The sequence below is a fragment of the Perna viridis genome, chromosome 7 (genome assembly GCF_037379345.1).
Source record: "Perna viridis isolate PV_CMFRI_1.1 ecotype Kerala chromosome 7, ASM3737934v1, whole genome shotgun sequence".
Taxonomy (NCBI): domain Eukaryota; kingdom Metazoa; phylum Mollusca; class Bivalvia; order Mytilida; family Mytilidae; genus Perna; species Perna viridis.
Window position 1 is genome coordinate 37731438 of NC_142451.1, and position 26712 is coordinate 37758149.

At 35.4% G+C, this 26712-nt stretch overlaps 1 protein-coding gene across 1 annotated transcript; it reads right to left on the reverse strand.

Annotated features, from left to right (window-relative positions):
• Positions 1 to 411: 411 nt before the first annotated feature.
• On the reverse strand, positions 412 to 26122 carry LOC148612568 (uncharacterized). Its single transcript, XM_088594159.1, has 6 exons — positions 25911 to 26122; positions 23735 to 23911; positions 7813 to 8063; positions 2304 to 2613; positions 1348 to 1425; positions 412 to 879 (listed from the first exon to the last, which is right to left on the reverse strand). Exons 1-6 carry the CDS (start codon positions 25951 to 25953, stop codon positions 728 to 730), a joined length of 1011 nt encoding a protein of 336 aa, XP_088450285.1. The 5' UTR covers positions 25954 to 26122; the 3' UTR covers positions 412 to 727.
• Between the last annotated feature and the right edge of the window lie 590 nt (positions 26123 to 26712).

Here is a 26712-nt window from a genome sequence, read left to right on the forward strand (position 1 = left end):
TCTCATTTGTATTTGGTTTACGTGTATTTTGTATAACTGTTAATTCCCGAAGTTTTTATTTTTATTGTTCTTTTATTTTCAACATGTATGTAACTTATAATCACTATTAAATATCACCTTATCATCGCTATTGGGTTCCGATGATGTTGATGTGTAATTCAAGTAGTAATATAAGGTTCGTTTGTAGTACTGTACAATGGAATTCGTTTGCAACTTTTTTTGTCAAGCCATGATCAACTCTATAAGCGTGATGAAAAATTAGGTAACTATATGTCACGTATGGTGTTCAGAAACTTTTTACATTTTGTATTGTATTGACAGTTTTCGTCGTAATATATTAGTATTTAACAACATTCATATACACCATCTACCGTAAAGAAACCATGTACGATTTAAGAGAACTATTTCAAATATAGTTTTATCTAATTTATTTTACTAAAACAAACTTTCCAATAATATTTTATATTATACATATACAATGTGCGATAAAGTTTTGATTCTTACATGTAAAAATATGTATTCCCATTGCACAATATCATTTGGTCCGCAAGAATAGAATTAAACAACAAAAACAAACTAATGGCACTGATGTTAACTAAAGGAATATAAAAAACACTTTGATTTAACCGTATTGAACCAAAAACTACAGAGCATACGACCTTTGTCCCATACTTATGTAAATGATTGTAAACACGAAATGTGCTTTTAAATTGAGCAAACACCAGCACTATTTCTTAGGCGGAGGAACATTTTCCGTGTAACGGCCAACGAAGTTCCCTGCTGGTCTATAGCTTCCGACGACAAAAACTCTTGCGCCACTTCTAGCCTTACCAAATCCTACTTCTTTGGTGTCTTTCCAAACAACCTGGGTGAAATGCCCTGAAAAGTAAGATAGTATAATGTGTTTTAGAGCTATCATTTACATGTATCTATGAGTCTGCCATATGAGTTTAGAAAACATCCGCATGCAAATACACCTTTCCATAGTAGTGTGTTTTAATTGACTCTTACATTTTGTATTTATTGGCAGTTTTTTTTTAATGCAGAGAACGCTACCCCACAGGTGCACCTGGTCCATAACCCCAGTTTTGAGTCCAGGTTGTTCATTTCCTTTTGTTTTTTGTACGTGTTATTTTAGTTATTTCATATTCTTTGTTGTGTGTGCCTATTTTCTCTGTATGGGGTTATCCTTGGAGTGTATTCTTTTTATTTACGCTCGAATCTTGGTACCCTTGATTACTCTTTCGTCATATTTTAATATCCTGTTGTTTGTCAATAAAAATATTGTTTTAATTAAATATACATTTCTAGATCTATACATGGGCATTTGCATACGAAAATCCTTACCAGTGCCTGTTGTCCTAGGCTCCATTCCAAACGTGTGGTCCTTTATTTCACTATACCAATATTCTGACACTTCTTTTCCTATTAATTAGAACGTATGTATGCGTGTTAAATATCTATTTTGCACAATAAAGTAATAAATGTTAAACAATTACAAATGAATTACGCAGACGATAGAGTAATTAATATTTGTAGTTGAACATTTTTCAAAATTGAATGTGATGATTGAAAAAAAAACAATGATATATGGTAAAATACAGTCATGCCGAATACAGGCACATCAAGTGTAGTGAATTACAACTCCAATAAAATATCTTCCTCTAGAATATGAAATTATAAGATGTATAGAATGGGAAGGCGGTTCATTTCCATCATGAAAGTCATTCCTAACGCAAATTTAAATATCATATGATTTTCTATGATTATCTGTAGTGTCAATTTTCCACAAGTTATTCGTAATATACATGTATAAGGACAAACCACCGCCCCCCCCCCCATTTTTTGTGTCACATAAGAATGGTACATCTAATGACCATAATCAGTAGTTTCTCCATAACAGATGTTCCAATGGAATAACTATTATGGAAATTTATAATAATTGTTCATAACAGAACTGTTATATATTAATTATTTATTCCACAAGGAATTATCTAATAGTTACTAAATGGTTATACAAAGTACTAGACTGTATCGATTTCTGTATGTGTCCTAATATTTTATATAAATGTGCATGTAAGGATGTTATGGCTATCGACTTCTTTATAGAACACATACACACGTAGAACCACACGTACGTCAGTACGTTGACTTAAATACCCTTTATTGTTATTTTATGTCAAATGTATGGCATCGCGGTGAAAAACTTGAAATATTTTCATTCACTTTTTTTTTATAGAAATTTTCTTTCCTTTAAAAAAAGTCGTTCTATCTATATTTTGTATTTGTTACAAAAGCCTTACCGGTATAATCGATATTTCCAGTTCCGGATTTACATGCTATATTTTCTCCTAGCCGGTCCGATTTCAATGTGCAGTTACTGTGTCCAAAGGAACTCGTCGATGCCATGTGTTCAGCCCATTTTTGTGCGTAGTCACTAAGATCTTTGGAATGTTTAACTGAAGGAACACCATGTTTCTTCCTAAGGTCATTGTGAGCGTTCACAGCGTCGTTTATAAATTCCTTTAAATTCTGTGGCTTTCTTGAAGTTTCTGGTGACGAATCGGAAGAGCTAGAGCCATCTTTCTTTTTCGACTTTCCTTTCCCGAAAAGCTGTGGACAACAAGGAAAATTCCCCATTGATAAACTAAAGTGCTATATATATTGACCTTTTAACCAAAACACAAACTCCTACATAAAGACTTTATTATGTATGTAACATATTGCAGTACTCGTCATCATTCGTTCCGCCCGGGAAAATACTCAGATCGATCATCCATTGATAATTTTCTTTATATTTTCCAGACGTCAAATTAATTCATTACAAATATATATACATTCATAAATGAATCATCAACGGTCTTTTGTTTTTTAAATTTGTGCAAAAGTTAGTGCTATCACATCTATCGAAATAAGCAATTCATTTTTGATAAATGTTTTCAGTCGGTTGGTGATAAAATGTCAGCATTATACAGATGAATCCACTCTCGTTCATGATATCTATGAAATATCTGAACTATATATATGATTATTGAAGGGACGTACGGCTTAAGATTACGCAATCTTATCTGACTTAAGCACTGTTCCTTTCCGTCACTGTTGGATTCATTAAAAATTAATGAAAATGTAGGCGAAACTACTTAATGCGTTGCTTTGACATACAAGTAACGTGAGAACATCTACAAATGTTACATGTATGATGAGTGTCTTATGTTAAAATAACAAAAATACTTTGTGATGATAAATTAAAACTGTGGAAAAGACCCCTCCCCCTTTAATACAATCTTCCAACGTAAATCCGAAGCCAGAGAGACGAATAAAGACAACACATAGCGTATGATTCACTAGAAAAATGGTTGTTCAGCCCGCATCTGCTGAATAAGTTCAGACTTAAAGAATTATGAGTTAACTTTACTTCAACAGTATGTTTAATATAACAAATAACGTTAGAATTGCATTCTTAACCAAAAAAAAACCAGTTTCTATATACATATTATTTCCATAGTTTTACAAAAGCTTTAAATTAAATCATAAAATTATAATACAAACACAACATTTATAGAATTCGACATCTTTATTACTGCTCTAGTCAAACTTATTTTACACTTTCGTTGGTCTCGGGCGATATATTACATCTTTCTAATTTTCAATTAAATATGATATTGCATGCACTGAATTACCACAATTGTATTATCAATATTCGGTATTGATTTCCTTTTATGTTAGGACACTAATATACAATCATGTACTACCCTCAATTCATTGTACCACGCCTGTTGCGAAAGCGAGGGTAAATAATTCTGAGTTCCGTCCGCCCGTCTTATAGACCTCCGAAATTCTGTCTCTCTGGCATAAAAAAATATCGATAAAATTTAACAGGTGAAGGGTTTAAAGTTAAAAAAAGACGTCTATTGTTTTTGGGTCAGAAGTCAAAAGTGTCACGGTCACACACATTTTGATTTCCAATGCATCATTTGGGTAACGAAAATTTAAGCGTATACCGAAGTACGGAGAGCGCCTGTTAGGTGTCATTTGGCCAAGGGTCAAGTCTAGAAGTTCTTTCTGAAGTAAACTCTTGTTGTGAGACAGGGCAGATTTTCTTATTTTTATACAATTCTTTATACGCATTCTGGTAAATCGTTGTCCGTCCGTACGCCTATGTCGTGCGATAACTGAAAACCGCTTAAAGGATTTTTTTTGACGTTTCTGTACAATTTCTATCACCATTGAAGAACTTTCCTGTCGTTTTCAATTTTTTATTTTTAAACGAAAGGAACTTCAAGATTTAAAAAAAACAGGAATGGGCGTATCATGTACTTTAGCGCAGCTTTGTTTTCACAATGTACATTCAAGTTTTATCACAATGTATTTCATAATGATTTTGCAAGTGTATAAAATAATGTATGCACTAAGATTGAATTAGAACTAAGTTAGTAGAATTTCTTCTTATTACATAATTCATGATAGGAGGATGAAACTCTTAAATGATTGTACATAAATTGCAGCAATAGATCTTCAAACCTTTGATAATGATATTACTAGGTGGAAAGTTCAACTTTTAGCAGAAAAAACGAGCTTAATATTTTTTTTCAGTACCATCTCCAGCAAATTCAAAATAGGCCTAGGCCGCGCGTCTGTCATTCCGTAGTGTGAGACGGGTGTATATAAACGTGTTTCGTATATATTAAGAACTATGGAAATTATTACATATTACTTTAAAAGTCGTACAAGTTCCGATATGCTAGACGAACAATCAGGATTGTCTCCCTTCAAATATTGTCACACACTGTATAATTTATTTAATCTATAGAATGAGTCGAAGAAAACACACACTATTTTAAAAGACAAAAAAATTATCCAGTCAGGTTCAAATGAATTTCCCCCATTATAAAATAGTTGAGGAATCATGGAACAATAAATTTCAATTATTTTTTTCTCCAAGATTAGAATGATTTGCATCGGAATTATTTCGGTATATTATATAAAAATTTCTGTACAAGTACGCATCTTACCAATTTTGAGTATGAATCTTATTTGTCAATTGAATAGGACTTGACGTTCTGTGGGAATGGACATTTAAATACGATTTGTTAGATAGACTCTTCAAACTTAATTATTTGGTTCTCTGACCATTCTTTAAAGAAAACCAATCAAGGAGGAATGCATTTGTTTTAAGCTTTTTATTGTCCCTAAAGGTGATTAGAGTGCTTGTTATGTTATTCATAGGCACATAAAACGATTTAGAGGGTGCATTGTTATTTTCATTTTATTTATATGGCAAAAATGATGATAAGGCACTATCAAAAGAGACAAGGGACGAGACCCGGGAACCAAGGCATTATATCTGTGAGGCCTAAAATTACTTTTTGACAGCCAGGGCAAATACAAACAACAAAAGGTATTTAAGATATCAATCAAATTAGTTGTACTTGACATAATGGTCGAGTTTTAAGTATTTATTGACGTTCATGATATTCAGTTTAAACATGTGTTTTGAAGGTATTCGATAATAGATATGACATTTAATTGTCTTTGCACTGACAAACACTTTTTAAACAGAACATGAAAAGTATATCTTTTGTTATTGCTGTATTTTATGTTCATTTCTATAGGGTTTGTGTAGGTCTTGCTTTATTTTCTGAAATTTCCCATGTAGAACGTATTGAAATCTGATGACCAATCCGCATTATTTTGTTTACTTCCGGTATCTCGAACGCTGCTTTGCAATGCAAAATCTTCTATTTTATACTTTTCTGAACATTCTTATTATGATGAACTAGATAATTGCCCTTTTTAATCGTCATTTCTACTCGAAAAAAAGTTTTGCTTTAATAATACTGAACTCAACGCTATATTTATGGAAAATCTCCATGCCTTTGAATCATTATAGCAGACAAGGCCCATTCACATGAAACTACGGAGTCACATGACGAGATTTTCATACTCTATAAGTGAACGTATCCGTGATTTTTCTCTATGATAGAAAATGTATGCAATGTTCAGTTGGATATACTTAGTGTATAATGGTTGATTTAACAAATTTAGTTATGAACAATTCAACCATGGCAGCTTGGTTTAATGTGCATTTACAAAATTTCCCGTTTTAATTGAGGTCAAAAGAAAATAGAGAGCAATTAACTTTGAATTAACATGTTTAACAAATTTATTTTGTTTTCAATACGTCAACGAAAACAAGAATTAAAATACATTATTTGTTCTTTGAACTATATAACTTAAGTTAATGGTTGAAATTTATTTTATTATTAAAACCTTTGAAATATAACGCGACATTAAGGACTGGAGAAAAAATGGTATTTCAAATACGTGAAAACCCATCATCAACTAAGCTAAATTTGTTTTAAGGACCAGTTATGTTACTTGGTACATGTATGCGTTGTGACCCTGTCGTGAGTGAAATAAACACTTGTCTAATTTTTACATAGAAAATGTAGGAAAAGTGTGGTATTATATATAGAGAAAATCTGTCAGAAACATAAAAATGACAACACGCGACAGAGTACAAGTCTAAAACGAATCAAAAGAGCTAATCCGTACACGCAGAATGGAAGCAATCACAAACCGTATGAAAATCCGAAATCCTTAATCACAAAAAATATGTTATAGGCAGGCATTACACAAGTTATAGCACCGTTCACGACTTAATGTTGTTTTTTTTTCCGTAAAGTTAATATTTTAAATGTTTGCTTAAACACTCAAATGTAATGAAGGAAATTGTAGTCGTTGCAACATAAATGTACAAAGAGTCATTTAAAAAGTATTTGTTGGTATCGCCCTAAACCATGAGTCGACCTATACTTAGACTTCGTTAATAAAATCATAAATAAGGAATAAGTACCATCACAAATAGACAATAAACCACGTTCTGAATATTTAACCCGGCCACAAAAGTTAAGATGGTAACGTGTACAAATATTTGCTGTTTTAAATTCAGTTTATTAATGACATGTTAAAACCGTTATCGCCTACTATTGAATTCTTGTGTCCAGTAAGGTTATCAGCGGATCAATATTATCAGAGGGAGGATTCAGAAATGCTCGAAATGCTGAATGGCCGTTCGGAACGATATCTTTAACTATTGCTATCTCAGCTAAGGGATTTTGTCATATTTGCTCTTTGTAAATATGACCATATTGGGCGTATTGTAGAAACAAAGTATTTATTGAAATCGAGGTCAACCATTATACATATATATCAATTGTTACGTGGATAGATTTGTTTGATTATAATTTACAATCAATATTTTGAACATGATTTAATTTGTATCCTTCACTCAGACTTTCGATGTCTTTTCGGTCTTTGTTATTCCATTTAAAAGATTTGTCGACTTTTGCTTAATTTAAACCTTAGAATAAAACAGTACATCTACAATGATTCTTAATTAAATTGGATGAAATTAAATTGTATTTCCTTTAACCACAGGGACAAGAATCTTGTATATGAAAAAAATATATCAGTTTGCAGTAGGGCTTTTGCTATGTGAAGATATTTTTTCGTGAACCAACCTACATTAAAGGCATAGAAAGATATGGTCTCACTTATGAGAGAAGTGTATCTTTAGCTAGGTGAGATTTCCTTCACCAAAGGGCGAGATCAAACACTGGACCGTTCCAAAACCACACGTTTTTGTCGTCCTTTAGTTGGAAGAAATATCGGCAAGCAAAGCGTTCGGAAATTCTCGGTCTTGCACTCTCGGCAGTTTTATATTGTAGATTCTACAGTATCTCTCATATTTATTATTAGCATAAAGCTTTTTTAATACTTTTTTTACATTTCTTAGCATAAAAAACCTACCCCCATAAAACCACTTTTATCCTTTTTAGAGTCATCAGCAGAACCAAATCTCGAACTCTGTAAAGCCGGAGCGGAACCGCCACTGTCTCCGTGTGTTATAGTTTCCTTCCGATTGACTGTTTTACTGCCATCGGCTTTGATAATCGTTTCCTCCACCACAGTTTTTGTTACCTTGTTGGCACCACTTCCGGTTGTTTCTGTGAATGTTCTCGTGGATCGTGACTCTCTGTCTGACATTTTGGTGGTATTGCCTATAGATATATAATTATTATACCAACTAAACTTAAAAATGAAGATAGGTGTTAACAGAATGAAGTTTCGCTTCTTATAGTAAACTTTAACACCCAATCATAGTCATATGAAACTTTCTTTGATCGCTATTTAGGGAAGAAGATTTAAGAAAGTCACTTGACCTTGTCGGAAATGTAAATTATCTGCGGCTTTTTAGCTTCCTTGATAGTGTGAAAATCTATTTAGTATATAATTATTTGTCATAAGACAACATGCATCTCTATGTTAGCTCTATATTTGTTTTTAAACGCGGAATATTGCAGGCTAGACCTAGTGCAAATGACCCATGTATAAAGTGAACCGAGTGTGGAAAATTCTATGAATGTGATTAAAAATTGAACTATTGTATTTTTGCACCGATATTCTATACTAAAAAAGGGCATGCGTCAAAGGAAATGTTACCATACATATGAATAGGTTTGAATACGAAAAAGAAATCCCTCCTTTTATTTCCAAATTTCCAATGTTCAGCACAAGGCTCAGACTGAATGTTGTGTTTTGGAATCCAAGTTTAAAAAGCCACCTACTTAGTACATAAACATTTCAAAATATTCAAAATACTTCGCGTTTCTTCTGACTTTTTTCAAACGTTGCTTAAGTTAAAATAAAATCATGTAAAAATCTAATTTTCATCTTCCAATACATAGTTCGTGATTTGCTCAAATGAAAGGCTGTTAAAAAATGTTTAAAAGGTATATACAATTTTTCATGTCACATTATTCGATTTTAAAATTTAATAAAATGTAATATGCATCTAGTTTTAAACTTCCATCAATGTTCGTGCTCTCGACTAACCTTGCTGTAAAAATTATAACTCCTAGACCAAATTTGCTGAAGTTCTATATAAATGGTTTTTGTATGTTCCGGGTGGAGTGAGATAGTAAACAGCCCTAAATACGTGGGCTAATAACATCTACAGGTAACAACATTTATTATCTATTGATCTGGGAAATTACTACATGGTCAATATATAGCTTAACTCTACCGAGTATTTAATATTTTCCGATACTATATTAGTCCAGCTTCGTAGAATTTTTTTCCGTGTGTTTGATACAGGTAAAGGCAATTGTATTATGCACATGACAAGTCAATAACTTATAAAATAAACTTACGAATTAAATTGCATACGTTGACACATATCATATGAAAATGGATTACGCAGCAAAGGGGGAGATAATTACATTGATTTCATTTAAATTATAATATCAAGTTGCGTATCTGATTTTTGTAAAAGTATTCTAAACTTATAAACTGTTAAGTTAAAACATTTTTTTTCTATTAATTGGTTAATAGAAAACCATCCCTTATTATGGTAACTTCACAATGGACAGCAGTATTCGGGAGGAAAGTCATTTGATCATAAAACACGTGCACAGAATTTTGAAAGAAATGAAGAAAAACGGTGCTGAGGCTAAATGTTGGATATTCTGGAAAGTACAATTTCACATTTTAAGGAATGATTTTTTTTTGGTCGATGAATAAACACGCACACGTAATAACCTGCCTAATAAGTTGATGACGCACAGTCACATTATTTGTCCGTGAGATGAAAGACACATTTTTTAAACCAATCAGAAAGCTTGTTACTTCAGAAATTAAATACTTAAAAAAAAAACACACACACACACACGCGCCCGCTTTTCAAGAATTCGTTGTTTGCATTCATTTCGTTTTAAATGTTTGTTCGATAAAAAATTCAAATCAAGAATTTTCTTAAATACCTGCGTTTTGCCTCAAATGTTCAATTTTATGTAATCTTTTGGTTAAACTTTAAGTCAAAGAATTATGTCAAAGTGAAAAACCCATACCATAAGCCAAGCGGTAAAAGCCAAATGAAGTGAAACTATTCATAAAAGACGAAAATCGACCTAATCAAAAGAAAAAATACGTTAAACTAAGAACAATAAAAAAAAAACAAACAAAGAAAAAAAAGAGGAAAAAAAACAACAACAACAGCAACCACTGGGCTACAGGTTCCAGACTTGGGACAGGCACATAAAGGCACATTGAGGCGCTCAATCCTTCAACCTGGGACAGTGGTGATAAAATACAACAATAAAACGAACTATAAAACTATGTTGAATTCGGATTTAAGTCTTGAGATCGATACAGAATATAAACACTTCAACAAATAAGACAAAAGACAACAAGCTGTATCTACCGAGTATTCGTTTTCTTTTCTGGGAAGTTACTTCAAAATCCGAAAGTCAACTGATAAGCATACCTTGTTTACTAAGCTCATCGTTCATTAAAAGTGCATATCTTTTATCCTGCACCGTTTTTGACTTCGTTAACCATTTTGAAGATCTTTTGTTTATAAATAATTCTTCATTAGTAACAAATACTTACAAATCCATTTAATTTTGCAAACGTGGTAAATAGAGATAAAGCAGAAAATAGTAAAAATATTAACACTTATCATGCAACCAAGGCTTCACAGAAGACATGGCATTCATAACGAGGTAGCTGTCACAGTGATGTATTGGTAGTACTTTAAAATGGGACCATATGGAAACTTATTCCACCCAAAAACTCATATGAATATGATATAATAAATAAAATAAATATATTGTAATACTGAAATATTAATGTATTTTACAGTTTTGCACTAATGTCACACTCTATTTACAAATATATTGAAGAGAACTCTTGAGCACTTTTCCAAATACCAAAGGTTGTTCAATACATGAAAATCAAAACGAAACTTTTAATGTTTTTTTTTTGTCTCTGACGTGTTGGCTGTTGAACAGTCGGATACTACAGGGCACTAGTACTATGATATTTCTTAAACGACAATCTGAAATCGTCTTAAGATATACTGAAATGTCCAAACAAAAACCAGTTTAGATTGTTAGATAATCTGACCAATTTCAGTTCCGGAACTGGAATGTTAAACTTTTCTCTCTATTATAACCACTTAATCGTAGTTAGAAGGTTGGAGTTAAAGAAGACGGCATTTAGTCTTTCTGTAATAATGTAACTTATAAGGCATCTTGTCAGTGGCTTTCACGTGGACAGTCAAGTTCTTTTCCTCTAAATCAAAAAAAACTCTGCACCATTGTTAATATGTTATACTTTGACTTGTCCAAAAGGCAAATTGCTCTAGATAAATACATATACTTGTACAAAGGTGTCCTTATTATTAAACGTGGCAAGCAACGTCTCAAATCACCTAATTTTCTGAAATTTCTTAATCGGCAACTGCAGGCGTGCCGCGTTTAACATAAAAGTGCTTATTAATAAAAGAAAGTTCACACGTGAGTTATAACATTAACGGATTTGATTGCTTTTTACCAATGTAATTAAAATTAGTCCTATCAGTTGTTCCATTCAGTTATTGCATGAAGATCGTAAAACACTCCATTCTACTATCTTTTTCTTTTTGATAACCTAAAGTTTTAATCAGCCAATCAGAATTCATTTTTCATGATTTTTAAAAGCATTATCCAAAGGAGAAAATCCAAGGATTTTGAAAAGGCCTTCTGATGGAGTGTTGTTAGATACTACATGCAGAGACTGAATGGAAAAATTGATATGTATGATTTTAATTGAATTGGATTTTTACAATTTTGCACAACAATGTTTTATTTTTTATGCAGACGACAGTTTTCTGTTTTTCGGTTTGTTTCTTTGAATGGTTATATTTAATACATGTTCGAATATAACTTTTTTTGTGATTGTGTGTGATTGAAAATATTTCACCTGCGAACACTTTTATGTGAACAAAGACAGATTTTTTTCACTTATAATTAATAAATACCAACTTCAAAGCCACTACGGTTAAAGAAGAAGTTAGAAAAGTAGAGACGGCCATATGAAAGACATCTAAAGCGAATTTGGTGATAAATTTATGGAATCAATCAATCCAATAGGGCAGTTTTACAAGTAATAGTTCTCGGTTGTAGTACTGAATACTTCTTGTCAATTCACTGGTATATTTTTTTGTCTAATATCATGAGTTTTTTTAATACAAATTTATTCATCACAATGTATGTACCAAACAATTGGTTTTTTTTTTATCTAAACCTGTCGATAAATTAAATCATCACATTCTTTATCAAGTCGTTGATAAAGTAGTGTATTGAAACCGAAGTTAAATTTAGTATTTGGAATTTAAAATAAAATAATGTAAATTTTCATAAATGACCCACAAAATATCGTACTTCAAAACTACGCGAGCGATACATTTTATGGAATTAAAAACCTTATTTTTTTAAATAGAAGTTTCACTAAGTTGTTTTGAAGGAGGGTCTGTTGGTAGATGTGTACATGACTTGTAATGCTATAAGAATTTTATAGTGTACGAAGTAACCGCTAAAATCTATCTCTGTTGGTATTTAATATTGTTTTGACATTCTTGATCTTTATCTAAAACCACTTCGCTGTAAAAAAAAAATCTTTATTTCAATTCCTAAGTAGCAGTCTTCGTAAGAATCATGCAAAATCTGTAATATATGATACTTCCATATAAAGGCTACACTTTTATTTTCAAAATTTAGTTGTTTTATGGGTGTATATATATATATATAGTGAAATGTTTAATAATTCATTCAAATCTGTCTGTTCTTTAGAGATTCACATTGGAAATTCTATGTTTTTTTTTGTAGTTCGGTGTCAATTTCTGGAGTTGAATTCTATAGCACATTATAGTTTATATCTCCTAAGAACAAGGGCTTTATGAAATTATGCATGTTAATTTCTACAATATTTTAAATAAATTAAATATCAAAAATTAAAATATGTAATCTTTCAAATCGTATCACATTTTGCATGATTCTTACCTGGAGTACCACTTAAATGACAAATAAGAAGACATAATTATTCTCTTCTTAGCGTACATTACATTATATTTTTAGTTTATTCCGGTCATACACTGTTACAGACAGGGATGCTGAATACCGATTAAATTCCGAGAACTCCGTGTCAAGCTAGGTTATCAGAAAAATGACACAAACAGTATTTTAGTAAAATACACTTGGAAGTATATAACATATACATATATCAACATTGATACATGTACAATGTAGGCAATAAACCTGACAATGACAAAGTATACGCATGTAAGGTTTTTGTTGATACTTATAGAGTAAACAAGCCATTTCCCTCGACGCCGCGAAAGAAGTTGAAGTGCAAAAGTCCCATTACTCTTGTTAAATTTGTCAAATCAAAACGGCGACATCTTTCTTTTCCGTTTAAGTACAGTCCTCCACTGGAGTATCGTCGTACTTTTATATACAGTGGTCGATGCGAGAAAAAATGTGTGCAAATTTGTACAGTGCTGTGAGTGATCCATATATACCGTGCGATTAAAAACGACGATAGCTGTTTATCTGACTTGGACGGACTGCACTCCTGACCTGAAAGTATCAAGAGAGCTGCTGGATATCAATATGTCTGGTAGCCCGTTCCACAATCTTAAAGTGTCCGGAAAGAATGAGTATCTAAATACTTCTGTTCTTGCGAATGGGACGAGATAGCTGAACTGGTGGTTCCGTCTGGTGTTGGTTGTGCATGATGTTAGATATGCACCTGGTGGTATGGCAACCAGACCATGTACTATACGGTACATCATGATGGCTTTACATCTCGCTCTCCGTTGTTGTAGGGGCTCCCATTTAAGATTCTGCAGCATTGATGTTCCACTGCTGGTCCTGTTGTAGTCATTCATAACAAAGCGTGCTGTTCTTCGCTGTACTGCTTCTAGTTTGCTGATGTTTTCCTGCGTGTGAGGATCCCAGATGGTACAGGAGTACTCCATCAATGGTCTGACTAGTGTCTGGTAGCAGAGTGCCTTGGTGTTACTAGGGCAGCTACGCAAGTTCCTCTGGAGAAAGGCTCTGGTGGAATTGGCTCTTTTTGTTATGTTGCTGATGTGACGGTTCCAGCTCAGTGTCTTGTGGATTGTCACTCCTAGATATTTTGCAGTCTACCTCTTCAGGTGTGTGACCATGGATGTTGTATTGGCCATTGACTGGTGTCTTTTTGGTGGTAATTCTCAATAGTTGGCATTTTTAGGGATGGAATTCCATTTGCCAGTCAGACTCCCATTGTTGTAAACCATTCAAGTCATTTTGTAAGGTTTCTGTGTCTGCTGTATTCTTGATCTGGTGGTAAAGGACACAGTCATCAGCAAATAATCTTACGTTGCAGATGATACATATTCTGGTAAGTCATTTATGAAGATGAGGAACATTAGTGGTCCAAGTACACTCCCCTGCGGAACTCCTGATTGGACTGGAGCTGTTGCTGAGCATTCACCTTCCAGGAGAACTTTTTGTTGCCGATTACTTAGGAAGTCTCTGAGCCAGGATAGGTTTGAACCTCTGATGCCATAGTGGTCAATCTTGTATAATAGCCTCTCGTGTGGTACCTTATCGAAGGCTTTAGAAAAGTCTAGTAGGATTAGATCTATTTGTCCCTTGTCATCTATGTTCTTGGCCAGGTCATTGACTGTTAGTATCAGTTGGGATTCACATGATCTTTCCTTTCTAAATCCGTGTTGTGCGTCTGTCAAGATGGTGTGTTGCTCAAGGTGTTTATAGACGTTACTGCAGATGATGTGTTCTAGCATTTTACAGAGTATTGCTGTTAGTGAAACCGGCCTGTAGTTGGATGCTTGGCTACGGTCCCCCTTCTTGAATATTGGAACTACATTGGCATTCTTCCAGTTAGTAGGTATCTTGCCCTGGTCTAGTGAGGCTTGGAAGAAGATGGTGAATAGTGGTGTCAGCTCTGGTGCTAGTGTCTTTAATAATCGGGTTGAGATATTGTCTGGTCCAGTTGCTTTGTAAATATTGAGGTCTGATAGTAGTTTAAGTACTCCTTTTTCTGTGACTGTAATGTTGGTCATTGATGGATATGGATCACTTTTCATTGTCTTAATGGTGGATTTATCTTCATCGGAGTTGAAAACGGAGGAAAATTTATTATTGAGTATATTTGCCTTGATACTGTTGTCAGAGTAAGTTAGGCCATCTTTGTTTCTCAGTTGTGATACTCCTATGTTGTCACATTTTTTGCTTTTGATGAAACTGTAAAATTTCTTTGGATTTTCTTTGATGTCAGGGCTTATGATGTCATGGACATAATTGGCATAGGCGTTGTTACATTCTTTCTGTGATGTTTTCTTCAGGTTCTTATATCTTTTGAAGTCTTTCTCTGATTTTGTTCTTCTGGCTTTTTTAAATTCCTTTTTCTTTTGCGATGTTACTCTTTTAACGTCTCTGTTGATCCATGGTTGGTGGAACTTTGATGATGTCATTTTTGATGGTACGTGTTCCTCTTGTATCCTAAGTAGTTCTGTCTGTGTGAAGTTCCACATATCTGCTACCCGGCTTCTGACATTAAACTGTTCTTTGAATTGCTTTACTATTTCAATTGTTGCTGTTCTTAGCCCATCTATATCTGCTCGTTTTCATAAATAGATCTTTCGTTTTGTCGGTTTTGGATTTCTTGTTGCTATTTTGGAGTTGATAAAGACTGTATCATGGTCGCTTATCCCAGGTAATGGTTCACATCGGTTTAACAGGGTTGGCCTATTTGTTAAGAATAAATCCAGGATTGATGTTCCTCACGTTGGAAAATCTACAATCTGTTCCAAGCAGCATTCGTTTGTCATATCTATAAATCTGGTGTTTTTCTGGGATGAGTTTTGGTGTCCATTGATAGTTGATGTGTTCCATTCTATGTATGGTAGGTTCAGATCTCCTCCTAGCCACATAACTGAGTTTTTGTGATGTTGTTATGTTGATTCGATTGCAGAACACATATTATCAATATAGTCAATATCACTATTTGGTGGTCTATATAGACATCCTATAACGGTTGTTCTATTGCCCTGGCATGTCAGTTTAACAAATACTGATTCGGTTCTGGTGTCGACTTTGAGTTCTCCACTTGTGATGTTGTTTTTTTATCGCTATTAACGCTCCTCTATAACCATCATTTCGATCTTTTCTATATACAGTATATGTTGATGGAAAAATCTCAGAGCTCATTATATCTGTTGGAAGCCATGTCTGTGCCTAGGATTATATCTGTTGGAAGCCATGTCTGTGCCTAGGATTATATCTGTTGGAAGCCATGTCTGTGCCTAGGATTATATCTGTTGGAAGCCATGTCTCTGTGCCTAGGATTATATCTGTTGGAAGCCATGTCTCTGTGCCTAGGATTATATCTGTTTGAAGCCATGTCTCTGTGCCTAGGATTATATCTGTTGGAAGCCATGTCTCTGTGCCTAGGATTATATCTGTTGGAAGCCATGTCGCTGTGCCTAGGATTATATCTGTTGGAAGCCATGTCTCTGTGCCTAGGATTATATCTGTTGGAAGCCATGTCTCTGTGCCTAGGATTATATCTGTTGGAAGCCATGTCTCTGTGCCTAGGATTATATCTGTTGGAAGCCATGTCTCTGTGCCTAGGATTATATCTGTTGGAAGCCATGTCTCTGTGCCTAGGATTATATCTGTTGGAAGCCATGTCTCTGTGCCTAGGATTATATCTGTTGGAAGCCATGTCGCTGTGCCTAGGATTATATCTGTTGGAAGCCATGTCTCTGTGCCTAGGATTATATCTGTTGGAAGCCATGTCGCTGTGCCTAGGATTATATCTGTTGGAAGCCATGTCTCTGTGCCTAGGATTATATCTGTTGGAAGCCATGTCTCTGTGCCTAGGATTATATCTGTTGGAAGCCATGTCTCTGTGCCTAGGATTATATCTGTTGGAAGACATGTCTGTGCCTAGGATTATATCTGTTGGAAGCCATGTCTCTGTGCCTAGGATTATATCTGTTGGAAGCCATGTCTCTGTGCCTAGGATTATATCTGTTGGAAGCCATGTCTCTGTGCCTAGGATTATATCTGTTGGAAGACATGTCTGTGCCTAGGATTATATCTGTTGGAAGCCATGTCTCTGTGCCTAGGATTATATCTGTTGGAAGCCATGTCTCTGTGCCTAGGATTATATCTGTTGGAAGCCATGTCGCTGTGCCTAGGATTATATCTGTTGGAAGCCATGTCTCTGTGCCTAGGATTATATCTGTTGGAAGCCATGTCTGTGCCTAGGATTATATCTGTTGGAAGCCATGTCTCTGTGCCTAGGATTATATCTGTTGGAAGCCATGTCGCTGTGCCTAGGATTATATCTGTTGGAAGCCATGTCTCTGTGCCTAGGATTATATCTGTTGGAAGCCATGTCTCTGTGCCTAGGATTATATCTGTTGGAAGCCATGTCTCTGTGCCTAGGATTATATCTGTTTGAAGCCATGTCTCTGTGCCTAGGATTATATCTGTTGGAAGCCATGTCTCTGTGCCTAGGATTATATCTGTTTGAAGCCATGTCTCTGTGCCTAGGATTATATCTGTTGGAAGCCATGTCTCTGTGCCTAGGATTATATCTGTTGGAAGCCATGTCTCTGTGCCTAGGATTATATCTGTTGGAAGCCATGTCGCTGTGCCTAGGATTATATCTGTTGGAAGCCATGTCTCTGTGCCTAGGATTATATCTGTTGGAAGCCATGTCGCTGTGCCTAGGATTATATCTGTTGGAAGCCATGTCTCTGTGCCTAGGATTATATCTGTTGGAAGCCATGTCTCTGTGCCTAGGATTATATCTGTTGGAAGCCATGTCTCTGTGCCTAGGATTATATCTGTTGGAAGCCATGTCTCTGTGCCTAGGATTATATCTGTTGGAAGCCATGTCTCTGTGCCTAGGATTATATCTGTTGGAAGCCATGTCTCTGTGCCTAGGATTATATCTGTTGGAAGCCATGTCTCTGTGCCTAGGATTATATCTGTTGGAAGACATGTCTGTGCCTAGGATTATATCTGTTGGAAGCCATGTCTCTGTGCCTAGGATTATATCTGTTGGAAGCCATGTCTCTGTGCCTAGGATTATATCTGTTGGAAGACATGTCTGTGCCTAGGATTATATCTGTTGGAAGCCATGTCGCTGTGCCTAGGATTATATCTGTTGGAAGACATGTCTGTGCCTAGGATTATATCTGTTGGAAGCCATGTCTCTGTGCCTAGGATTATATCTGTTGGAAGCCATGTCGCTGTGCCTAGGATTATATCTGTTGGAAGCCATGTCTCTGTGCCTAGGATTATATCTGTTGGAAGCCATGTCTCTGTGCCTAGGATTATATCTGTTTGAAGCCATGTCTCTGTGCCTAGGATTATATCTGTTGGAAGCCATGTCGCTGTGCCTAGGATTATATCTGTTGGAAGACATGTCTGTGCCTAGGATTATATCTGTTGGAAGCCATGTCTCTGTGCCTAGGATTATATCTGTTGGAAGCCATGTCGCTGTGCCTAGGATTATATCTGTTGGAAGCCATGTCTCTGTGCCTAGGATTATATCTGTTGGAAGCCATGTCTCTGTGCCTAGGATTATATCTGTTGGAAGCCATGTCTCTGTGCCTAGGATTATATCTGTTGGAAGCCATGTCTCTGTGCCTAGGATTATATCTGTTGGAAGCCATGTCTCTGTGCCTAGGATTATATCTGTTGGAAGACATGTCTGTGCCTAGGATTATATCTGTTGGAAGCCATGTCTCTGTGCCTAGGATTATATCTGTTTGAAGCCATGTCTCTGTGCCTAGGATTATATCTGTTGGAAGACATGTCTGTGCCTAGGATTATATCTGTTGGAAGCCATGTCTCTGTGCCTAGGATTATATCTGTTGGAAGCCATGTCGCTGTGCCTAGGATTATATCTGTTGGAAGACATGTCTGTGCCTAGGATTATATCTGTTGGAAGCCATGTCTCTGTGCCTAGGATTATATCTGTTGGAAGCCATGTCTCTGTGCCTAGGATTATATCTGTTGGAAGCCATGTCTCTGTGCCTAGGATTATATCTGTTGGAAGCCATGTCGCTGTGCCTAGGATTATATCTGTTGGAAGCCATGTCTCTGTGCCTAGGATTATATCTGTTGGAAGCCATGTCTCTGTGCCTAGGATTATATCTGTTGGAAGCCATGTCGCTGTGCCTAGGATTATATCTGTTGGAAGCCATGTCTCTGTGCCTAGGATTATATCTGTTGGAAGCCATGTCTCTGTGCCTAGGATTATATCTGTTGGAAGCCATGTCGCTGTGCCTAGGATTATATCTGTTGGAAGCCATGTCTCTGTGCCTAGGATTATATCTGTTGGAAGCCATGTCGCTGTGCCTAGGATTATATCTGTTGGAAGCCATGTCGCTGTGCCTAGGATTATATCTGTTTGAAGCCATGTCTCTGTGCCTAGGATTATATCTGTTGGAAGCCATGTCTCTGTGCCTAGGATTATATCTGTTGGAAGCCATGTCTCTGTGCCTAGGATTATATCTGTTGGAAGCCATGTCTCTGTGCCTAGGATTATATCTGTTGGAAGCCATGTCGCTGTGCCTAGGATTATATCTGTTGGAAGCCATGTCTCTGTGCCTAGGATTATATCTGTTGGAAGCCATGTCTCTGTGCCTAGGATTATATCTGTTGGAAGCCATGTCGCTGTGCCTAGGATTATATCTGTTGGAAGCCATGTCGCTGTGCCTAGGATTATATCTGTTGGAAGCCATGTCGCTGTGCCTAGGATTATATCTGTTGGAAGACATGTCTGTGCCTAGGATTATATCTGTTGGAAGCCATGTCTCTGTGCCTAGGATTATATCTGTTGGAAGCCATGTCGCTGTGCCTAGGATTATATCTGTTGGAAGCCATGTCTCTGTGCCTAGGATTATATCTGTTGGAAGCCATGTCTCTGTGCCTAGGATTATATCTGTTGGAAGCCATGTCTCTGTGCCTAGGATTATATCTGTTGGAAGCCATGTCGCTGTGCCTAGGATTATATCTGTTGGAAGCCATGTCTCTGTGCCTAGGATTATATCTGTTGGAAGCCATGTCTCTGTGCCTAGGATTATATCTGTTGGAAGCCATGTCGCTGTGCCTAGGATTATATCTGTTGGAAGCCATGTCTCTGTGCCTAGGATTATATCTGTTGGAAGCCATGTCTCTGTGCCTAGGATTATATCTGTTGGAAGCCATGTCTCTGTGCCTAGGATTATATCTGTTGGAAGCCATGTCTCTGTGCCTAGGATTATATCTGTTGGAAGCCATGTCTCTGTGCCTAGGATTATATCTGTTGGAAGACATGTCTGTGCCTAGGATTATATCTGTTGGAAGCCATGTCGCTGTGCCTAGGATTATATCTGTTGGAAGCCATGTCGCTGTGCCTAGGATTATATCTGTTTGAAGCCATGTCTCTGTGCCTAGGATTATATCTGTTGGAAGCCATGTCGCTGTGCCTAGGATTATATCTGTTTGAAGCCATGTCTCTGTGCCTAGGATTATATCTGTTGGAAGCCATGTCTCTGTGCCTAGGATTATATCTGTTGGAAGCCATGTCTCTGTGCCTAGGATTATATCTGTTGGAAGCCATGTCTCTGTGCCTAGGATTATATCTGTTTGAAGCCATGTCTCTGTGCCTAGGATTATATCTGTTGGAAGCCATGTCTCTGTGCCTAGGATTATATCTGTTGGAAGCCATGTCTCTGTGCCTAGGATTATATCTGTTGGAAGCCATGTCTCTGTGCCTAGGATTATGTCGGCGTTAGTTGTTTTGATCAAGTTGAGTACTTCTTCTTTTTTATTTTTAATGCTCTGGAAGTTAACCACTATTATCTTGGTGTCAGAAGATTTGGTGGATTGTATATGTTTATTCTGGTTTGGTCTACTTTTCGGTGAAGATGAAAAGGTTGGTGGTCCAGGGCTGGTTATACTTTCATCAACTGAAAGTGATGAAAAACTGTTGTTGGTAGTGGAGTCGATGATTGTTGATTCAAATAGTGAGGAGGCAAAGTTGGGCATTCCACAATTTACACATTGCCATGATATATTGGAACAGGCAAGGGCTTCATATATTGGAGTTGTTATGCCCATGCATTCGGCATGGTACCATTTAGAACAGTCATCACAGGCTACTCCCATTTGCTTCCAAGTGACAGCTTTTGAACAGACTTGACATGGGTACTTTGGTGTTCGTGGGCCTGGATTGCATTCCACATCTTATTATGAGTAACATGCTGAGGTATACAAGTGAGTGTTGAAGAGGTCTGACACTGGATAGTGTTTGTAATTTTCTAGATTTGACTGTCATTGTAACGCTACAGTGTATTAACTTCAGGTAAGTATTTTCTTGTATGTTGTCATATTTCCCATTGAGGTACTCTGATTTGATGTGTTGGTGATTGAGATCTACGATGAGTGTTGCCAACAGCAGAACTAACAGCAATACGTGTTGAAAATCAATCAGTTTCATATTTGTTTACATTGGTTACAAATTCGAAAATGGCGCCAATCGAGGACAATGGATGTTATGTTTTGATAGGAAAAAAGCTGGATTAAACCTCGATATTTCTATTATTATGTAATCAGATATAGGCTACATCGTTTTTAGTGTTGTAGAACCAATTTGGGTGATAGGGAATATCTGTGATCTACAAAATTCGATGTTTTTTGGAGCTCTTCACAAGATGTTGTTCACACATCGGTCACTGTTCTCTTACATGATATGATCAACTACAAGTGGTAACTATCAATCCTACATAGTTTAAACAAAATCCGTCAAGCGGTTTCCGAAGGAGTTGCGTCCACAAGTGCGCCCGAAATGTCACCAGTCTTTCTATGTCTCTTCCGCATAACGGCAGAGGACAATGAAAAACAACAACGGTTGAGCTAAGTCTACGGACTTCAGTATGTGTTGGTTAAATTGATTCGGCATTTGATTTATACTCAGCGCAGCTGTATATATTTTTCCCCTTATAAGTTTGAATGTCAAGGACTAAACCTGTCTTTGTATTTTCGCTCATTCTTTCAACACGAAGTCTTGCCTTTGTGTAAATAAATTACACTGCATAGTATTAAAAGATTTGTAATCGTCAATCTACAGTCCCCTGAAGCCAGACAGTAAACATTAAATACTTTGCGATCCACAATGAATGCTGCTTATAAATCTTCACCAACTTAGTAGTCGGACTTGTCTGACCCCGAATTATATCCTACTTTATGAAAAAATTGCAGTTTTCAAATTTATAAATCCATAAAAAAAACTGTGGCTTTGTCCATTGTATTTTAAATCGTCCTATGCATTTCATCATTACGCTGTGGATAAGAGGTTATACCTCGAAACACGTTTACCACGTATTAAAATTGTTGACATTTTTTGTATTGAATGTCGTAAAGCTACGTCCAAATTCTAATGAAACATTAGTTGTATCGATGAATTTCATTGAATAATATTGACAATTTCAGTCCAAATATTCTACGGTTGATAAACGCATTTTTAGCATGCGCAGATATTTAGAATTTTTAGTTGCATTTTTCGGTTGTTGCATAAAATAAATACAACATATTATCGGTTATTTTTTGGCAACTGAAATCATTATGAGAAACACAAACAAAACTGAAAAAAGAGTTGCCCCTACTCATTCAATTTTATTTGCGTCTTAAAAGGGGGCTGCGCATGTGCATACAAACCTGTATCAATATTAACTAGAAAACTGTGAGCATAGCTCACATGGTGATACCCCCTTTCCCTCCCAGAGACCATATATGATACCCCATAAGTGATTTAAGCATTCAGATAAAAAAAAAAACAAAATAAAGAAGTCACAATTGCATCATGTAATAAAGAATCTGTGAAAGATTAATCAAATTCCATTTAGCGGTTCCAGAGGAGTTGAGTTAAAAAAGATTCACCCTTTGTCCACAAATAACAAAGTCCATATTTTGCGTCAGCAAACTCAAAAAGTCGTTTAGAATGGAAAACAAAATAGGAGGAGCACGATTACATCACGTCATAATGAATCTGTGAAGTTTCTACAAATTCTACTTACTCGACAGTGGTTTTAGAGGATCGAGTTGCGGATTAGAACTTGGGACGGACGAACGGACAAATATACAGTCTGCCGGACAACATTATCACTATATACAATGAACCTCCCACTTTTCAAGCGGGTTATAAATATATAGTCAACTTAAGTCAAAAATATTATGCAATAGATTAGAAATTATGACGAAGACTTAGTTTAATCTACAAAACAGATTATGTCAAGGCTAACTGTAATTGTCACACTTACGACAATACGATATATGTAGTTATGATATATGATATATGTTAAGATCATCAAAATATTACATTTTGTCTGAAATATTTGATAGCTTTACCCAAGTCAGAGGTATACACAAACGGTAAGTAATACAATTAGCTTGATGAAATTAAGTAGCACTCCAAATAAGAATTATGCAAAATGTGATTCATGATTGGAAAGCCTAGATATTTTTATTTTTTATATTTTGTTTAAGATGTTATAGTAAACAGAAATTATCTTGTGGCTTTTCATATAACCCTTGTTCTTAGGAGATAAAAATTATATAGAATGTACTGCAGAATTCAAAATTAAGCGAGGTACATGTAACTCTGTAAATGAAAATTAAATATAATTGAAATTGTTGGATTTTCAATGTGGTTTACCTCATAAGAGCAGAGACTGGAATGAACAACTATATATTTCAACATTTAGATCTATAAAGCAACTTTTAATATAACAAAAATAAAAAATGTGTAGTCCTTATGTGTAGTTAATTAATTCTCTTACCTGCTTCATTCTGCCTGGAAAGTAACCTTGAAGTTGGCAGAACATTCGTGGTATAGGAACCAGGTCTGTTGCCTGCAGGTCTGTAATTAGCCACCACGACGATTTTGCCATCTCTCCCAGTTGCTCTACCTACGCCGATCTCTCGCGTATCTTTCCATACCATTTGTGTAAAGTGCCCTATAATTAAATTAAAATAGTCTTTCACATATTGTTTTAGTTTTTTAAATTACATAGAATTTTTAGAATTTGTAGGCAAATTTTGATCTACATGTACATTTAAAACTATTTTATTCATTAGTAGAGTAATATGTAGACATATTAGCTAATTATTGTGTTGGATTAAACGCTCAAAATAAAACTTTGGGCCTAAATTCAAGATGTTATTTGTATTCTGGAAGGACATTATGAATTTAAAGATACTAAATATTACAATTAACATTCTTCAATTACGTTTTTATAGATTTTCATTGACGAACGACTAACTAGTTAACTAAGAAAGATGTGTTATACTTGTGTGTAGCATGTTCATTTTCGATTCCACTGAAAAACATCGTGTACAGACATCTTCATACGTCCATACATATAACTTTCAATAGGAAACAAAACCGGAAACCAGCTTAAACCAAACAAATTTCAGTGGTGGATCCAGAGTTTTAGGTAAGGGGGACCCCCAAAAAAAATTTCTTGATAGGATCACCGGTGATGATCACGAAGTGATCCGAATTTGCTAGTAGGGGTTGGGGCATGCCCCCAAAGAAAAGTTTGTAAATATTAAACCTCAAATTCTGCATTCTGAGCGTATCTTGAACAATTTTTCAAGTTTTTAAAAATTGCAATTTTCTAAGGGGGCGGGCGGGACCCCTGGGACCCCCTGGATCCGCCACTGAATGAGTCCAAAAGAGGTTCAGTTTAGACAGGTTTCATTGTACAAGAGAGGTTAATTGCATGGTCATTACCAAAGTACAAGTAATTGGCGTGGACACAGATTCATAAATGAAATTCACAATAGTTATGTTTCCTTGGTCACAAACAATTGAATTGAGGTTTATTGCATTGTCATTACTTGGCGTGGACACGGATTAATATTTACAAATTCATTTCAACTTTAAAGGAATTCACAATAGTTATCTTTCCTTGGTCACATACACTTGTGTATTTGTTTCTTAAACTCTAAATTGAATTATAATAACGGCGCGCTTACCACCCAAATCTCAATTGGCACGTCGGGACTTAAATGAACACAAAATTATGCATAAACTTGTTTTATTTAGTTGTACAATACACTGTTAAGTTTTGACAATAATTCAAGGTATGGCATGCCTTACCAACAAATATATTGGTGCAGTTTCTGCTGTACATGTACGGCATGTCTTTCGTGAAAATTATCTAAACGCCTCATAGGCAAAATGTTAGCTATAAAATGTGTGTTAACTCCTGAAATTGAAATTTTATTGCACTTTATGTTCACAGTACACTTGCTTTGAATTTAGTCCTAAATACCTTTGACCACCGAATTGATATGGATCGAAATCTTAAATAATTGGGGGAGAGGCAAAGTAGGAATATGTAATACAGATTCTGGTCACCCCTATCACACATACTCCCGCTTTGCATGCGGTCTGGATGAGGTAGTGGTAATGAGTAGCAACGAGGTGGCTACTTTTCAGTTATCAACGATGGCATGTATATGTACATGTAGGTATGGTTTTATCCCGAGACCTACATGTACATGCAACACTCTATGACAGACAATTATCTTACCACGGAGAAAATTCTGAAATTTGTAAATGTTACAATTACCCTCTATGTGCCCTTAAGACTCCAAGGGGCAACATACAATGTCCAAGTGGTAATTACCATGACGTCAACTTAAAGTGTTATCTACAGATTTAGCACTTCTTACAAAGTGATGAAGTGAATATCAAGTATATGTTGATCAATAGCATGATTTCAGGTACGTTCCATATTTTTTTTCTGAACAGTTTGCTGGTCTTTGATCATACGATAGACTTAATTGCAAAGGATAATAAAAATCTAAATCTATTAATGACCCGAACAGCCGGTCCAAGGCCGTTCTTTTCTGATCAAAAAAGGTCTGAAATTTAATATACAAGTTGTCTCCTCCAGGGGGCACCAGTATGCATGTAAATAAACTGTCCCAAAGATCATATCCTACCTGTTCTTGGATTGTCCCCGCTGTCTCGTCCGAAGCGATGCATATTGATCTCACTGTACCAACCATCAGCAGCCTCTTGTCCTTAAGCAGAAGATATTATCTTAATGTGTTTTCTTTCGAAATACAACTATGTATACATTCTACCAAAATACATCATATCAAAAGTTATTAAAACATTTTACATGTCATTTTCCGGTTTGTGACTAAACTAAGCGATATAGGTACTTAGTGGTTTTTGTCCCGAGTGTAATATTTACGAATATACTGTATGTACTCGACTGTTTTGTGTAAACAATGATCATTTCAATGAGAAAAAAGTAATATAAAAAACAAAGACAAAACAAAAACAAATTAGAACAAAACAAAATAATTCAACGTTAAAACATAAAGAGGTCTTTATTTCCTAACTTGATGTAGAACATACATGTATATTTTTGTTCGTAGTTTTTTTGTACTTACAGTTATAAAAAAAAACGACAACAAACTTAAAATATATGTAAGAAATTGTCACTGTACACTGCAAGTAAACTACATATGTTATTTTACATAATCTTTACACAATTGAAGTTTTGCATGCACATAATTATAATGAGTGTCATTTTGTCATATGTTAATCCGTTAATGCCGATTTATCAAAGCGAGATAACTCTGTTCATTTTAAGTATTTTGAATGTGAGTGCAAATACTTAATTAAAAAGAAAAGAAATCTTAAAAGTGCAATTTAATTATGCAAAACACAATGGGATTGTTTTAGCAACGTTAGAAGTATAGTATTTTTTAATATAATAATGATTAATTCAAA